A 19084-nucleotide genomic window follows, 5' to 3' on the forward strand; every position below is an offset into this window, starting at 1 on the left:
GGTACTTTAGAGGATTGGAGAGGTGGCTTACAAGCTTGCCTTACCACCTAGTTTGTCGAGTGTGCATCTAGTGTTTCATGTTTTTATGCTCCGAAAGTATGTCAGCGATCCGTCTCATGTTTTGTATTTCAGTATGGTTCAGTTGGATGGTGATTTAACTTATGATGTGGAGCCAGTGGCCATTTTGGATCGGCAGGTTCGAAAGTTGAGGTTAAAGAACATAGCTTCAGTGAAGGAGTAGTGGAGAGGTCAGCTAGTTGGGGAGGCTACTTAGGAGACCCAGCGGGAGATGCAAGGCAGATATCCATGCCTATTTGAGACTCCAGGTACATTTCTAGACCCGTTCGAGGATGAACGTTTGTTTAAGAGAGGGAGGATGTAATGACCCGACCCGTCGTTTCGATAGTTATAGCCTCGTTTATTACACCCTATATTTTCGTACGTAAAAGTATGTCATGAGCAAACTAATGTAGGACCAAAAATGAGATCATCTTTGAAAGATATATAAAGTAAGTCAATCATGTTACCTCGGAGGTTACAAATATTGAAGACCATGAACAACAAGTACAAAGAGGGTTGGAAGGTTCATAAGCTAAAGGAATTGAAGAAAATAATGTTTCGTCGAAAGTTGACAAGTTAGGAATGTTATAACAAGTACTTTTGGGGTGAGACTAGGGTTCTTAACATGAGAAGGAGGTTATGTTATGAGTTATGTTAGTCGTATGATAGTCGTGTTCTATGTTTTGAAGTTAAGCAAGTTGTGGAACAAAAGTCGATGAAAGTCATCACAAGTTATGTTCATAAGTTTTATTGAAACTTTGGGTCAACTGTAACTGCGATTTTATCCCAATATGCTTAGATTTATGAGGCGTTCCACTCATCAAATTTAACATCTATGAGTCTATTTTCTAATGCATTAAAACGTTTGTCAATATGACATCGGTGTAGACAGATATGGGCATTTTTGCGAGACTGTGCAGACTGTTAGGTGACAAGTAGGTGTCACCTACTTGCTTAAATGAGAGTCCAAAAATAGGCCAGTTCGGGTCGTCCAAAGAGGCCTTTTAAAGGACAATTTACTTCATATATTAGACTGATAATAGGGCATAATAACTAGACATAAAGCTCTGCAAAAATCCTCCCAAAAATTGCCCACAAACCCTAATTGATTTTCTCTCCCTTTCAAGTTCTAATTGGAGGTAAAACCTAGAGTTTGAAGAACCAAGATAGGAGCTAAGTTATCCAACAAATAAGGTAAGTTTAATGCTCTCGTTCATCCATTTGTTTCTGCTGTAAATGCATGGTAAGTCTTTCTATATTTGTAAGAACTCACGGGACGGTGATTGGAAGCCATGAGTTCGAGTTATTCACTTGTAGCAGACTGTTTTGTGGATTATTTTGTGTTGCTGTTGGACTGCATGTTTTACTACTATTTTGTGGATTTTTGGAGGAGGAAGGGTGTGTATAAACACCATATAAATGCATGGTGGTGGGCTGGTCATTCGTCATAACATATTTTTGGCTGTTTGACACTACTACGGCGGTCGTTTTATGTATGAAGAGATTGGGGTGTGTTGGGCTGTTTTGAGGTATTTTGTGGTGTATATAAAGTTGGAAAATAATGTATATATGTTGTTATTGTTGTGTTCTTGTGTTGTTGGTGTTATCTTGAATTTGGAGGAAGTAAGGATTATAGGGGAGATGCTGCCTATTTTAATACAAAATAAGCATATCGTTCGTTGTGCGATAGTTGTACCTTTCGTAACTTAATGATAGTATTATTATCGTTGTTGTAGATTAAGGTGCGAAGAGGAGAGTTCAACTTGGTTATTGGAAATATTGTAATAAGGTATGTTAAGTCTAAGCCCTTCCTTCATTTTGGCATGATCTCGTAACTACATGTGTTTGATAACGAGGCATAAAGAGAAGTTCATACTCCCGAATTTATATACATTATCCTAGTCTCATAAGTTGCAGTATTCTCCCTTATCGGGACTTTATATTCAATTGAGTATTGTCTTCTTCTAGTCGGGTTATTACCGTCACTTTGTGGAGGGATTTTCATCTATTGCTTCACCCTTGACTAAATTGACTCAAAAGGGTGCTCCATTTAGGTGGTCGAACGAGTGTGAGGAGAGCTTTCAGAAGCTCAAGACTTCTTTGACCACAACTCCAGTGTTAGTTCTGCCATCAGCTTCAGGTTCTTACACCATGTATTGTGATGCATCAAGGATAGGCATTGGTTGTGTTCTGATGCAGGAGGGTAGGGTGATTGCCTATGCCTAGCGCCAGTTGAAGACCCATGAGAAGAACTATCCTGTCCATGATCGTGAGTTAGCAGCCATTATTCACGCCTTGAAGATTTGGCGTCATTATTTGTATGGGGTTCATTGTGAGATCTATACTGATCACTAGAGTCTGCAGTAAAGTGCTAAAATAAATAATTGGGACAACTTTAGGGCTGTGCGTATGTATTTGACCTTAAAAGAAAGGACATATCATATAAAAAAATGTATATTTTCAGCTCCTCTCGTAAATAATAGTCGACAAAAAAAATATTTTTATATATATGTGTATTATATACAAATATATGTATATATTTTATATACTTTTTGGCTAGTGAATGCAATTAATTTTATCCCATCGGCTAGTTTTGTATTTTGCCCTATCACATATGTACCCAACTATATATATGGGGAGCAAACTAAGTTACTCTCTCGTCCTAATTTATGTGATAATCTTTTCTTTTTAGTCAATCACAAAAAGATGATACATTTTATATTTAGTAGCAATTTAGTTTTTAAATATCTATTTTGTCTTTAATGAGATAATTATAACCGCACAAATATTTATGACTTATTTTAGATTAAGAACTTTAAACATCTTTTTTTAAACTTCGTGCACGGTCGAACATATTACTCCATCCGTTCACTTTTACTTATCCACTATACTAAAAATATATTTTCACTTTTACTTGTGCATTATACTAAATCAAGAGAAAGACAATCTTTTTTTCTTGTTTTACTCTTATTATTAACTACTTATTCCTCAAATTATTTTATAATACTTTTGAAAATACTATCATTATTATAAATAAAATTATAAAATATATACTTTATTTATTTTTTCTTATAAGAAGTACAAAATCAAAAAATGAACAATTAAAAATAACGGAGGGAGTACTTTACTGTTAAACCTCAATGGATGGAGTATAGTAATTTATAAGGTGTAACACGATTGGTAGACATCTTCTGCTGAGTCCAAAAATGTTTCAGTGTTGATAGTCCACCGACCAATGTATGGACTAAATTTTGAAACTTATCCTTTTGCGGAAAGTCACGTATCTTTTAATCCCTAGACACATAGCTGTCGATCAGTGATGATTCCTCACATTGCTTCCGACGCTAAAATTGTGTTCTGTACTTTTTTCCTTCTTCAAAATTTTGTTCCCCAAATTGGAGGCAGTGGAAAAGAATCATTGGGCATGCCTCGTTTAAATTCTTATTCCATCCGTTTCAATTTATGTGAATCTATTTGATTGGGCACGAAATTTAAAAAAAAAAAAAAAAATTTAAAATTTATGATCATAAACAAATCAAAAAGGGGTCCAGAGTATTTGTGTGATTATAAAAGCTTCTCATTAAGGGTAGAATTATAAGTTTAAGCTAAATTATTTCCAAATTTAGAAAGAGGTCATTCTTTTTGAAACGGACCAAAAAAGAAATAGATTCACATAAATTGAAACGGAAGGAGTATAATCTACACACATTCTAAGTTTGTTCCCTTTTTAGGGACTACAACTACATTGGCTAGCCATTCGGGATATTTCACCTCCCGAATGGACCCTATTTTGAGAAGTTTAGTGACTTCGTTCTTTATGAATGTGTGTTTTACCTCGGATTGGGGTCTTCTCTTTTGCTTCACCGGTTTGAACTTAGGGTCCAGGCTTAGCCGATGCGTCGTGATATCCGGTGGGATCCCTGTTATATCTAAATGGGACCAAGCAAAACAGTCTATGTTATCGATAAGAAATTGAATAAGGTTTTTTCTGAGTTCGGGGGTTAATCCCGTTCCCAGGTATACCTTTCGTTCGAGCAAATGCTCGAGTAGTACGAATTGCTCCAATTCTTCAATCGTTGATTGGGTAGCGTCGGAATCATCGGGAACCACGAAGGATCGAGGGATCCTTTGATCATCATCTACCTCGATCTTTTGATTTTCTGGTTGGGTTGAAGCTGACGTATGTGATTGCTATTTGGCATCTTGTTCCCCTTCTGAGTTTGATCCCTTTGTTGACGAGGGTGAGGATATCGGAATTGCTTCTTCGACGGCAAACATTTCTCTCGCGCCCGGTTGTTCTCCGTACACTATTTTGACTTCCCCTGATGTTAGGAATTTAATAACCTGGTGTAGGGTCGAAGGTACAACTCTCATGTTGTGGATCCATGGCCTTCCAAAAAGGGCGTTGTACCTCATATCGCCTTCGATTACGTAGAACTTCGTTTCCTGGATGGTCCCGGCCACGTTTATCAGCAGAATTATCTCGCCTTTGGTGGTTTCACACGCCATATTGAATCTGTTTAGAACTAGGGTTGCGGATACGACCTGGTCCTGTTGACCGAGCCGTTCTATAATCTTCGATCTAATGATGTTGGCCGAGCTACCTGGATCAATTAACACACGCTTAACTTTAGTTTTATTCATAAGTACGGATATTACCAGTGCATCGTTATGAGGTTGTATGACTCCTTCTGCATCTTCATCATTGAAGGACAAAGTTCTTATGGGTGCGTAATCCTGAGTTCGAGATCGCTTTTCTCTCATAATCGATGTCTTAGTGCGTTTAAGCACCGACCCTTGAGGGGTATCGACGTCGTCGATGATCATGTGAATGTCGTGCTGTGATTCTTCTTGTTCGTTTTGTTTGCCGAAATCCCTGTTTTTGAAATGGTTCTTCGCTCTATCGCTTAAAATTCTCGAAGGTGCCCTTTATTGAATAACCGGGCTACCTCCTCTCTTAGTTGCCTGCAATCTTCCGTTCTGTGGAGAAGCGTCTTCATAGTAGGAGAAGCGTCTTCATAGTAGGAGAAGCATCTTCATAGTCGGGGACTAATCCCGAAATTGCTAAGATGTTCGAAGAACTGACCAAGCGAATAGAATCGGGAAAAAGGAGGATCGAAGCAAACGACAAAAAGGTGAAAACATATAACTCCAAGGTTGATCAGATCCCGGGGGCACCACCAATATTGAAGGGCTTAGATTCAAAAAATTTCATACAAAAGCCTTTCCCTCCAAGCGCGGCTCCTAAACCGATCCCTAAGAAGTTCCACATGCCAGAGATTTCTAAAAATAATGGAACTACCGACCCCAACGAACATGTCACCTCATACACATGTGCCATCAAAGGGAACGATCTAGAGGATGATAAGATCGAATCCGTATTACTGAAGAAATTCGGTGAAACCCTGTCAAAGGGAGCAATGATATAGTATCATAATTTGCCATCTAATTCTATTGATTCTTTTGCTATGCTTGCGGATTCCTTCATAAAAGCACACGTCGGGGCCATAAAAGTCGAGACCAGGAAGTCAGACCTGTTTAAAGTAAGACAAAGGGATAACGAGATGCTAAGGGAGTTCATGTCTCGTTTTCAAATGGAATGAATGGATCTACCCCCAGTCACAGACGACTGGGCTGTTCAGGCTTTCACTCAAGGTTTGAATGAACGAAGTTCGACGACTTCACGGCAGTTGAAGCATAACCTGATCGAGTACCCAGCTATCATTTGAGCCGACGTGCACAATCGGTACCAATCAAAAATTAGAGTCGAAGATGATCAGTTGGGGTCTGAACTCGCTGCTCGAAGGGATATCCATTGAGAACAAGGTCCGATCAGGGATCGATACCGACTGTATAATGGAAACCACAGAAGCAATGAATCGAGACGTAACCCTGGACAAAGCAACAAAAGAAGTGATCGAGGTCAAAGGTCTCGGGGGCTGATGAACAAAAGTGGGTTCGACAGGCCTACCAGATCTAAGGAAGCGCCTCGGTTATCGGAGTATAACTTCAACATTGATGCATCCGCCATCGTGTCGACTATCAGACACATCAAAGACACTAAATGGCCTCGACCCATACAGACCGATCCTGCCCAGAGGAATCCCAATCAAATGTGCGAATATCATGGCACCTATGGCCACAGAACGGAAGATTGCAGGCAACTAAGAGAGGAGGTAGCACGGTTATTCAATAAAGGGCACCCGCGAGAATTTTAAGCGATAGAGCGAAGAACCATTTCAAAAACAGGGATTTTGGCAAACAAAACGAATAAGAAGAACCATAGCACGTCATCCACATGATCATCAGCGACATCAATACCCCTCAAGGGACGGTGCTTAAACGCACTAAGACATCGATTATGAGAGAAAATCGATCTCGAACTCAAGATTATGCACCCATAGGAACTTTGTCCTTCAATGATGAAGATGCATAAGGAGTCATACAACCTCATAACGATGCACTGGTAATATCTGTACTTATGAATAAAACTAAAGTTAAGCGTGTGTTAATTGATCCATGTAGCTCGACCAACATCATTAGATCGAAGGTTATAGAACAGCTGGGTCTACAGGACCAAGTCGTACTCGCAACCCTGGTTCTAAACAGATTTAATATGGCATGTGAAACCACCAAAGGCGAGATAATTCTGCTGATAAACGTGGTCGTGACCATCTAGGAAATGAAGTTCCATGTAATCGAAGGCGACATGAGGTACAATGCCCTTTTTGTAAGGCCATGGATCCACAACATGAGAGTTGTACCTTCGACCCTACACCGGGTTCTTAAATTCCCAATATCAAGAGGAGTCAAAATAGTGTACGGAGAACAACTGGCCGCAAGAAAAATATTTGCCTCGAGGAAGCGAATCCAATAACCTCGCCTTCGCCAATAAAGGGATCAGACTCAAAAGGGGAACGAGATGCCAAATAGCAAACACAGACATCAGCTTTAACCCAACCAGAAAATTAGAAGATCGCTGAAGATGATGATCAAAGGATCCCTCGATCCTTCGTGCTTCCCGATGATTCCGACGCTACCCAATCAACGATTGAAGAGTTGGAGCAAGTCATACTAATCGAGCATTTGCCCGAACGAAAGGTATACCTGGGAACGGGATTAACCCCCGAACTCAGGAAAAGGCTTATTCAATTTCTTATCGATAACATAGATTGTTTTGATTGGTCGCATATAGATATAACAGGGATCCCACCGGATATAACTACGCATCGGCTAAGCCTGGACCCTAGGTTCAAACCGATAAAGCAAAAGAGAAGACCCCAATCCGAGGAAAAGCACATATTCATAAAGGACGAGGTAAGTAAACTTCTCAAAATAGGGTCCAATATAGTTAGCCAATGTAGTTGTAGTCCCTAAAAAGGGAACAAACTTAGAATGTGTATAGATTACAAGGATTTAAACAAGGCATGCCCCAAAGATTCTTTTCCACTACCTAACATCAATTGCATGATCGATGCCACAGCCGGCCACGAGATCCTTACTTTTCTCGATGCCTATTCCGGGTATAATCAAATCTAAATAAACCCGGAAGACCAGGAAAAGACTTCAGTTATCACCGAGTATGGAACATATTATTATAATGTAATGCCCTTCGGGCTAAAAAAATGCAGGAGCTACTTACCAACGCCTAGTAAATAAAATGTTCGAGGAACGAATAGGTAAATCAATGGAAATTTATATTGATGACATGCTAGTTAAGTCCCTGCGCGTAGAGGACCATTTGGCTAATTTGCAGGAAACATTCGAGATTTTAACGAAATACAACATGAAGCTCAACCCCGAGAAATGTGCTTTCGGGGTCGGTTCGGTCAAGTTCCTCGGCTTCATGGTATCAAATCGGGGGATCGAGATTAACCCTGATAAAATCAAGGTCATCGAAAACATCGCTATCGTGGACAGTGTAAAAGCCGTGCAAAGGTTAACGGGATGGATTGCTGCCTTAGGCCGATTCATTTCAAGGTCGTCAGATCGAAGTCACAATTTTTTCTCTCTACTAAAAAAGAAGAACGATTTCGCTTGGACCTCGGAATGCCAGCAGGCATTAAAGGAATTAAAGCGATATCTATCGAGCCCACCACTACTTCATACGCTAAAAATATACGAAAAACTTTGCTTGTACTTAGCAGTATCGAAAATCACAGTAAGTGGTGTCCTAGTTCGATAAGAGCAAGGTACGCAATTTCCTATTTATTATATAAGTCGAACCTTAGAAGAAGCAGAAACTAGATATCCACACTTAGAAAAACTGGCACTTGCACTGATAAACGCCTCTAAAAAATTAAGACCGTACTTTTAATGTCACCCCATATGCGTATTGACCACTTACCCACTTTGTAATATTTTTCACAAGCTCGAACTATCAGGCCGATTAGCCAAATAGGTCGTCGAACTCAGTGGGTACGATATCGAATATCAACCTCGTACGGCCATCAAGTCTCAAATTTTAGCGGACTTTGTGGCCGATTTCACGCCGACTCTCGTACCCGAAGTTGAAAAAGAACTCTTATTGAAATTGGGTACATCATTAGGGGTATGGACCCTTTTTACGGACGGGGCTTCGAACGTGAAGGGGTCTGGACTAGGCATCATTTTAAAGCCGCCCACGGGTAACACCATTAGGCAATCTATCAAAACTACTAGGTTGACTAACAACGAGGCCGAGTATGAGGCCATGATTGCAGGTCTCGAGCTAGCTAAAAGCTTGGGAGCAGAAGTCATTGAAGCCAAATGTGACTCTTTACTGGTGGTAAATCATGTAAACAAAACCTTCGAAGTTCGAGAGGATAGAATGCAAAGGTATTTGGACAAACTGTAGGTCACTTTGCACCATTTCAAAGAATGGACTTTACAGCATGTTCCACGAGAACAGAACAGTGAGGCCGATGCACTTGCAAATTTGGGATCATCGGTCGAGGAAGACGAGATAAGCTCGGGGACTATCGTTCAAATCTCGAAATCTGTGATCGAAGAAGGTCATACCAAGATAAATTCTACAAGCTTAACCTCGGATTGGAGGAATAAATATATTGAATACTTAAAGAATGGAAAGCTCCCATCAGACCCTAAAAATTCGAGGGCCCTACAAACCAAAGCTGCTCGATTCACATTGACAGCAGATGGAACATTATACCAAAGGACATTCGATGGACCATTGGCAGTATGCTTAGGTCCAAGAGACACCGACTACGTCCTACGTGAGGTGCACGGGGGCACTTGTGGAAATCACTCCAGCGCCGATTCATTAGTCCAAAAAATAATCAAGACAGGGTATTATTGGATCGATATGGACAAAGATGCAAAGGAGTTTGTTCGAAAATGTGACAAATGTCAAAGGTTTGCACCAATAATCCATCAGCCCGGAGAGCAACTTCACTTAGTCCTATCCCCATGGCCATTCATGAAATGGGGAATGGATATCATCGGCCCTCTGCCATCAGCCCCGGGTAAAGCTATATTTATTTTATTTATGATTGACTATTTCTCTAAATGGGTTGAAGCATAGGCGTTCATGAAAGTAAGAGAGAAAGAGGTTATAGACTTTATCTCAGATCATATCGTATGTCGATTCGGGATACCAGCCGAAATAGTGTGTGACAATGGGAAACAGTTTGTCGGCAGCAAAGTGATGAAATTCCTCGAAGACCACAAAATAAAAAGGATATTATCAACACCGTATCACCCTAGTGGGAACGAACAGGCCGAATCAACGAACAAAACTATCATTCAAACCCTAAAGAAAAGGCTGAACGACGCTAAGGAAAAATGGAGAGAAATCCTACCCGAAGTTCTTTGGGCATATCAAACAACATCAAAATCTAGTACGGGACAACCCCATTCTCCTTAGTATATAGCTCCGAAGCCTTGATTCCAGTCGAAGTCAGGGAACCCAGTACCAGATTTCGATATACAACAGAAAAGTCAAATAACGAGGCTATGAACACTAGCCTCAAATTATCGGATGAGAAACGAGAAGTTGCTCTCGTCCAATTGGCCGCCCAAAAGCAGCGAATCGAAAGATACTATAATCGAAGAACCAGGCTTCGCCATTTTAAACTCGGGGACTTAGTGCTAAGGAAAGTCACCCTCAGTACCCGAAATCCAAATGAAGGAAAACTAGGACCGAACTGGGAAGGACCGTATCAGGTTCTCGAAAATGTCGGAAAAGAATCATACAAGCTCGGTATTATAAACGACAAACAACTATCAGGCAATTGGAATGTGTCGCACCTAAACCGATACTACTGCTAAGGTACGACCCTCCCATATTCGTTTATATTTCAAAACTAACACCTGCAGGAGTCCGATCGGGAGCTAGGATGGATCCTTCAATACGAAGCCCTAGGTCTGAAAGCATGCGTTGCACTCTTTTTCCCTTAGACAGGTTTTATGTCAAATTTGGTTTTTCGGCAAGGTTTTTAATGAGGCAACCATTGATCGTGCTAACTTAGAAATAATTCAACAGTATCCGAGGCCTCTTTATAATCGACCTAGAATATTGGGGGGGGGGGGGGGGGCATTAGCACCTCAAATATATCAAGTTCGATGCAAGAATATTACTTCATAATAACAGGGTTCCGATAGAAAAATTTGTAAGAGCCAAATGGTCCAAACGATCCATGCTCATGTAGTTGGCTCGAGCCCTGACACAAAACATGGACACATGTATAATGACTTGCAAAGAAAAATTTCTTCTTTACCGATATCTTATATCCAAGAAAGATTCCCCTATTTCGAGATTTATTATGCAAACAAGCTTAAGGTAAATCAATGAGTTCGAGCAACACTCACTCGACTATTAAGCCTACGGGCTACATTTCTTCGAGTTCGAAATCACTCACTCGACTATTAAGCCTACGGGCTACCTTAATTCGAGTTCGAAATCACTCACTCGACTATTAAGCTTACGGGCTATATTACTTCGAGTTTGAAATCACTCACTCGACTATTAAGCCTACGGGCTACATTACTTTGAGTTCGACATCACTCACTCGACTATTAAGCCTACGGGCTACATTACTTCGAGTTCGAAATCACTCACTCGAATACTAAGCCTACAGGCTACATTACTTCGAGTTCGAAACCACTCACTCGACTATTAAGCCTACGGGCTACATTACTTCGAGTTCGAAATCACTCACTCGAGTACTAAGCCTACAGGCTACATTACTTCGAGTTCGAAACCACTCACTCGACTATTAAGCCTACGGGCTACATTACTTCGAGTTCGAAATCACTCACTCGACTATTAAGCCTACGGGCTACATTACTTCGAGTTCGACATCACTCACTCGACTACTAAGCCTACGGGATACATTACTTTCGAGTTCGAAATCACTCACTCGACTATTAAGCCTACGGGCTACATTACTTCGAGTTTGAAATCACTCACTCGACTATTAAGCCTACGGGCTATATTACTTCGAGTTAAAAATCACTCACTTGACTATTAAGCCTATGGGTTACATTACTTCGAGTTCGAAATCACTCACTCGACTATTAAGCCTACGGGCTACATTACTTCGATTTCGAAATCACTCACTCGACTACTAAGCCTACGGGCTACAATACTTCAAGTTCAAAATCATTAAGCCTACGGGCTACATTACTTCGAGTTTGAAAACGTTCACTCGGATATAAAGGCTACAAAGTCCGAATTCGATCAAATTGCCTAAAGCCTTATGAAAACATTCATAAGGCATGAATAAAATGAAACCTTCACAAGACAAAAAATAAAACAGAGGAAAGACGGGAAAAGAAAAGATATTTGTATATATTTCTAGGATTGTTTATATGATTGTTTGCAACATCCGAAATAGAAAGTAAGGGACTAAGTTTCTTGGTTATCCCTGGGGACGGTCTCTTCTCCATCAGGCTCCTCCCCGCTCTCGGACCCGCTCTTGCTCCTATCATCGTCATCATCGGAAGCCAAGGCTTCAATATCTGCTTCGAGCTCCTTAGCTCTTTTTATCTCTTCAGTGAGGTCGAAACCTCGAGCGTGGATCTCCTCGAGGGTCTCCCTCCGAGATCGGCACTTAGCAAGCTTAGATACCCAATGTGATCGAGTGTTGGTGGTCTCGGCTGCCTCTCTTGCTTGTACCTGAGCAACTTCAGCATCGGCCCGATAAACGGCCACGAATGCATCCGTATCGGCCTTTGCCTTTTCGGTGTCAGATTTAGCCTTAGCGAGTTATGAGGCCAACCGAGTCTCGAGCTCCTCTATTCTTCTTACTTGAACCGAGCTTTTCTCCTTCATACTTTGAAACTGGTTTTCGGCCGATGGCAATTGGGCTCGAGCAGCCTCTTTCTCTGCAGCAAAGTGATCCATACTTTCTTTCCACTTCAAGGACTCCGCTTTTATCACATCAACCTCCTCACGGAGTTTCCCGATCATCTCAATTTTCTGCTGCACCTATGAGACCGAAAAATTAGACATCATTCTGGTATCGAGCCTATAGGCTTTTAAAAGTAGCATTACCTGCTCAGACAGATCGGTATGATCTTGGTGATCCTTGGCCAACTCAGCTCGGAGGTCTTTGATTTCCTCTCCCATTTGCCCTAAGAGGAGTTTAAGGGTGTTCCTCTCCTCCGTGACTCGTTAAAGATCGGTCTCGAACCGATGCAGCTCAGCTCGAGACCGAGAACATGCTTCTCGATTAACCGCCACAGCCTGCGAAGAAGGAAGAAAAGAAGTTAGGAAAGAATAGCAAAACATGAAAAATAATATCAACAAAGAGAGTTAAGAGCTTACCCGATTCAGAGCTAGTTGCACTTCACAGAGAAGGTCTGACACATCACTAGGGCTAGCAGCATCCTCGACCCCGGTAAACAGATCACGGAAAGGGTCCTCCCCTTCATGAGACGGCTCATCTCGAGGTCCCCAAAGATTGGGCTTCCCGAATAGCCCCTTCGGAAAAGGTAGGGAGAGTGGGCGAATCTCCAATTACTATTTCCCCATGCGACTCGCTTGGGGCGTTTTTCTTAGTTTGGAGAGCTTCAGGACCGGTCCCTTCTGATGTACCCATCGTTTGTTGACTTCGGTAGGAAGCATCCTCGATCTTTAATGACTCGGGGACTTTGCCTGAACCTTCCTCCGATATCTCCTCGGTTCAAGGCGGAGCCTTATGAATCACCGTCGATTCAGCCGCCTTTGGGGCATCAGTGCTTTTCTTCATTCGAGTCGCCAGCGCGGACCCGTCCTTTTCTTCTTCTTCTTCTTCGTCTTCATCCCTTAGACGCAGAACTGATTCTACGGTCAAAGGAATGGTATTCTTCTTCGGCTTACGAGCTATCCTCTTCTTTGGTTTTGGATCTTCGGGAATGAAGGCCCTTTTCCTCTTATTATCCTTCAATGGCCTTGGAATGGACGCCGAAGCCTCTTCCTCGACGGACGAGGGCCTCAAAACCGCATCTTTGCCCACACCTACATACGAGAAAATTTATTGAAGTATATGGAAAGTATCTCGTTCGAACTACTAAAAATACGAGAAAGGGACTTACCATGATTTTTGGCCTCCCATCGGCCCTTTGACAAATCAAGCCATGAGCGCTCGGAGTATGTGGAGGTCGAAGCTAGATTTCGTACCCAGTTCTTGAGATCAGGAACTGCGCCGGGCATCCAAGGAACCGCTGCATCACAAAAAGGGGGGATATCGGTGAGAAAAGAATTAAAAGGGCAAAATAGAAGGAAATAACAGCAGAATTACACTTACGCTTCATGTTCCACTCCTCGGGAAAATGCATCTTTTCAGTCGGAATCAGGTCCGAAGTCCTTACTCGAACGAACCTGCCCATCCAGCCTCGATCCCTGTCCTCGTCTATGCTCGAGAACAGAGCCTTGGTAGCCCGACGCTAAAGTTTTATCAACCCTCCTCGAAAAAGGCGAGGACAGTACAATCAGATGAGATGGTCGAGGGTGAATGACATCCCCTTGATTTTGTCCACAAAGTATCGAATCAAAATAACGATCCGCCAAAAAGAAGGATGGACCTGGCCTAGGGTTATTTGTTATTGACGGCAGAAGCCAATAATAACAGAATCGAGGGGACCTAACATGAAAGGGTAAGTATACACACTTAAATACCCTTTCACGTAAGTGGTGATATCTTCGACAGAAGACGGGATTACTATTTCTTTGTTCTCCCAATTGCAATCTTTCTTTAGCGTTTTGAGGTGCCTCTTGGTTATCGAACACATGTACCTTGATACTGGCTCACATTGGCCGGGAACCGACGAGCCTTTATCGACCTTAAAATCAGAGGTAAGAACACACGCCCCAGGAATGCACTCCTCAGGCCGTGGCTCTACCGGTGTTTCGTCGGCGGCAGACTGTGAAGATGAAGCTTTCTATTTCTGAGGAATGGTTTGTGATTTTTTGCCATTTTTGAATTTAAAGGTCGGGAATAGAAGAAAGTGACAAAGATTTGGTAGTTTTGAAGAAGGACTTTTGCAGAGAGGAATCATAGATCTGCGAATAAACTCAGAGGGTACGAAAAAGAACTTGGAAAATTTGGAAGATTGAAGATGTAAAAGTGATAAATGACAAAAGGAAGGGTTATTTATAGATTAAGGCAATGGAGGTTCAATATCAGCGGTGGCCGACCACCGTCTAACATGCATTAAGTGTCTTGAAAAACTAAACCGACGGGACAACTATCACGTGCGTCATGATCGAGCCCAATGTGAACATCAGCTTATATCTGATTGAGCCGTTGTGAAATCATATCGTTTCTCGCTACATCCTTCCCGAGAAACGAGGGGACTATCTGTATACGGTAAAAACCGATTAGTCCTTCATACGAACTGGTTTAAATGGTAATACACTGGATCGGAGAAGCATCTTCATAGTATCAGATTGAGGTCCGAATTCAGGTCACCAAGCTTCGAGCCCGAAGGATCGATCAATGTCGAGCTCGATGTTATTATCAAGCTCGAATCCAAGTCGAACTATGATGCAAAGTAAAGTTATCGAGCTTATGATTTAGAGACCAACCAACACTGACCTCGAATCGATACAGGGATCCGAGTCAGAATCGTGCTCGAGTCAAGATCGAGAGCTCGAGTCAAGACCGAAAACTCGAGTTAATATCAAGCTCATAGACAAGAGCCGTTGCAATCCCACTAAAGGAGAGAATCCTGACAGGAATTATGGAAAAACTAATTTATCATGGGTTTCCCACTATGTATTTTTAATTATATCTAAAAGTAGGATCCTCCACTATAAAGAGGATGGCTACATTTCTGTAAATGGACAGTTCTTTGCTTACATTGTAATTCAAGCACCATATACTCCTATATTGAAGAGTTATTCTTTTAAACTTCATAAATTGATTCATCTTGCTTAGTCCTAAAAATCATCTTCTTTCCAACCTTGTTTATTTTGCATTCTTTGCAATCTGTGTTTGATATTTCTATTTATTCTTACGATTTATATTAACCTATACCACATATCCTTAGAACTACATACAAATTAAACTCTATCCATTTTTCGGGTAAACACGCTTAGCTTTGATACAGATACATTCTACTTCCTTAGGCGATTGACTATTGCAAGTCTTTGATGGAGAGCCAACCTAAGAATGAACTGATGCCCTGGTATATTGTCAGATCCCAACTCTAACCTTTTATGGGGCTTTTTAGTACAATGGTAAGGCTGAGCTATAGACTTTCTTATTGTTGATTTTTTCCTTCTTACAATAATCATTGAAGTTTGCAAAGTTATTCATTAACAAACCATTTCCTCTTATCGACTATCTTCCTAACAAGCCAACAAGCTTTTTTAGGGGTTTGTATTGTGATGAAATTATTCTTCTTGATGTAAAAGTCTTGAATCCACGTGACCCATAGAAGTTGTGAATCCACTTGCCTTTAGTCCAGATGCATCAGATAAATGATTGAAAGCCTGTAACATCAGCTGCAGTAAAGTTTTGTCTGACCTGCAACACATGATTTAATCGCTGCAAAGCATATATGAGTTACCTTCATCTTGGCACACCTCGGATGATAATTAAAGACTGGAATTTGCGCAAGAGAATTCAAGCTTCTGTTTAGCTACTTCATTGCCAACACAAAAACATAGCACGACATTGTATCTTCTTGTCGCAATCCTTTTTTTGCGTGAAATTTATTAGTCAAACCCCCCATTAAGCAATAAGGAGTAACTCACAGTAGTGACATATTGCATTATCAACTGTACAAACTTGTTAGGGATACCAAACTCCAACAACACCATCCTCAAAAGAAATTTCAAAAATTGTTTGCAAGTTAAAGTTTTTAAATGAGCAAATTCAATTTACTTTCTCTATTCCATTTTATGTAATGTTTTTCATCTTTAATATGGTAAAAAATTTAAAACTTTATGCTTGATCAATTAACTCAATCACATAAAATAAGACGGATTGAGTATTAAGCTAGATTAAATTATTGGTCCTGTCGGAAGATGTAGCAAAGGCAAAAGCTCATTATAAATGTAGCTGGCAGAAGATGTAGCAAAAATAATTTTGGGATAATAATTTAGTACCGCCTTATCCTTTGCTTGGTTACTAATTCTCGGATAATTTATTTCAAGATTAAAAATAATACTGGAATAACTTATACTTGTGAGATTGTGAAATTATAATCCCAGGATAAGTTGTCGTAGGATAAATCAGTAAAATTAACAGCCTCATGATTAATACAACATACCAAACAGTCAATAAGAAATAATATCAGGTTAACTAAATCCCAACATAATTAATTTCAGTATAACTAAGAGCCTGTTTGGCCAAGCATTTGGGAGGCCAAAAGTCAAAAAGTACTTTTTGATAAATTTAAGGTGTTTGGCCAAGATGAAAAAGTACTTTTAAGCAACAGGAGAAGCATTTTTTCTACTTTTGAGGAGAAGCTACAAATTCTAGCTTCTTGCAAGAAGCAGAAACAGAAAATTAATTTATTCAAGACAAAAATAATTTTATAATATATTTATATGTTTGAAACTATCTCTCATAAATTTAAAAATTTTCTTTTCCTTTTCCTTTTTAATTCTATTATATAATTCTTCTCTTTTTATTTTAATCTTACTTTTATTCTCTTTCTCCTATTCCTAAAAGTAGATTTTAAATTTATATTGAATAATGTATTTTGATATATTTAAATTATTATATAAATAATAAGTAATTTCAAATACTCAATGTTATTGCTTTGGAATAACTATATTTTATATTGATTGAAATTTTTAATTTATATTTTTACTTTACATTATATATTTTAATTGAACTTTTTTATAATAAATATTTAAATTTTTTTAGATAATACTAATTGCAAACTGAATCTTTACTGTCATTTTACGTGATTTGATACTTAAAAATATTTTTTTAAAAGATTGGTCAAATAAAATGAACTTGTAAAAAGTACTCCTCAAATAAATTGGCCAAACACAAAATGTTATTTTACAAAAGTATTTTTTCAAACTTGGCTAAATGAACTCCAATCCCAACATAACTAATTGCGCCGTAACTTGTCTTTCAACCAAATGACGCGTTCCTGTACCAAAAAGAAAGGCCAAAGCTCATTAGCGATAATATTGCCAAATATGGCTATACAGAAAGAGGGCACACAAAATTCATCATCCTAATAAAGCTGACGTGGAAGTCCCCAGCAGAAAAAGCAGCGGAAGAAGGGGGGACAAGTAGGACCCAAAAAGTGAAAAATATTTGACATGTCAAATCTCCAACCTACGTGTCCCCAAATTTTAGCACTATCCTCATCTTCCGGGACACATCTAATTCAATCATGTGGAGTTTGAATGCACGCACGTGCTTCTTTGTTACTCCGAAAACAATACCGCGTTATCTAAACACGTCCTTTTGACCCACGTTTTATTTTTATACTCCTACTTCACAGTTCACTCTACAAACATATATATAGACTCCAAATGCTAATCCTATTATCATATTGTACTTCCAAAACCAAAACACATTCTATTTTTGAAAACCAACAGCTAACAGATCAATAAACCCCATTAAATTTTCTTGAAATTGAGAATTAATAATATGGTGAAGCCCACAAAATCATCTGACGATATCTCATCATCTTCTTCTTCTTCGTCCTTAAAGTACAAAGGAGTGCGTAAGAGAAAATGGGGAAAATGGGTTTCTGAAGTTAGACTACCTAACAGCAGGGAAAGAATTTGGTTGGGTTCTTATGATACAGCAGAAAAAGCTGCTCGGGCATTCGACGCTGCCCAATTTTGCTTGCGTGGCGAAGCGGCAAAACTTAATTTCCCGGATAATCCGCCGGATATTTTGAATGGGAGGTCTATGAGCGCCGCCGAAATTCAGATGGCAGCAGCCCGGTTTGCCAACTCGGATCCGGAGCCCCAGGAAAGCATTTCGGGTCCGACGGATAGTTCGGGTCTTTCTTATTCTTCTTTATCGTCGTCTTCTGAATTGCTACACGCAGAGTCGCCATCTACGTCGATTTCGGATGGGATGGTCCAACCGGATGGTGAATTGACCGAAATGCTTCTTGATTCTAAATTTTTGGACCTGTTTTTCTCGTTAGGAACTGCCAATAACGAGTATGATTTTGGGACTTTCTCGGAATTTAGCGATCTCACGGGTGACCATTTTTTACCAGCGTTGACCGATATGGACTCTGAGAAAGAGAACTATGATGGCTGCTCTTTACATGGATCTTTCCTTTGGAACTTTTGAGAGCTTCAAAATTTTCGGGACAAACTCACAATTCTAGAAATTTTTTGCAGCTAGAATTGGTGGCTCTTTCGTCTTTTTCATATTTAGGACATACTCCTACTTTTCTTCCTTTGTTTTTTCCAGTTCTATAGCCATCAACATTGTATAACCTGTTGACTCGTGTGGATTCCTTTTTGTGGTACATATATAAAATTATACTAAATTCACGAGTATTTACTCATAAAACGGTACAATTAAATTTATACGTGATTTATGCACAAGTGAATTGATTTGATCTTAAAATGATAAATAAATCAAATAAGAATGTAAGACTT

General features: G+C 40.0%; 1 protein-coding gene across 1 annotated transcript; it reads left to right on the top strand.

Moving 5' to 3' along the window:
- Nucleotides 1–18107: 18107 nt before the first annotated feature.
- On the top strand, nucleotides 18108–18770 carry LOC104106682 (ethylene-responsive transcription factor ERF017-like). Its single transcript, XM_009615275.4, has one exon. It carries the CDS (start codon nucleotides 18108–18110, stop codon nucleotides 18768–18770), a length of 663 nt encoding a protein of 220 aa, XP_009613570.1.
- The last annotated feature ends 314 nt before the right edge of the window (nucleotides 18771–19084 follow it).

This window comes from Nicotiana tomentosiformis, chromosome 5 (assembly GCF_000390325.3).
Source record: "Nicotiana tomentosiformis chromosome 5, ASM39032v3, whole genome shotgun sequence".
NCBI classification, from domain to species: Eukaryota; Viridiplantae; Streptophyta; class Magnoliopsida; order Solanales; family Solanaceae; genus Nicotiana; species Nicotiana tomentosiformis.

Coding starts and splice junctions, on each gene's coding strand:
- LOC104106682 (XM_009615275.4), top strand. CDS start 18,108: ATGGTGAAGCCCACAAAATCATCTGACGATATCTCATCATCTTCTTCT.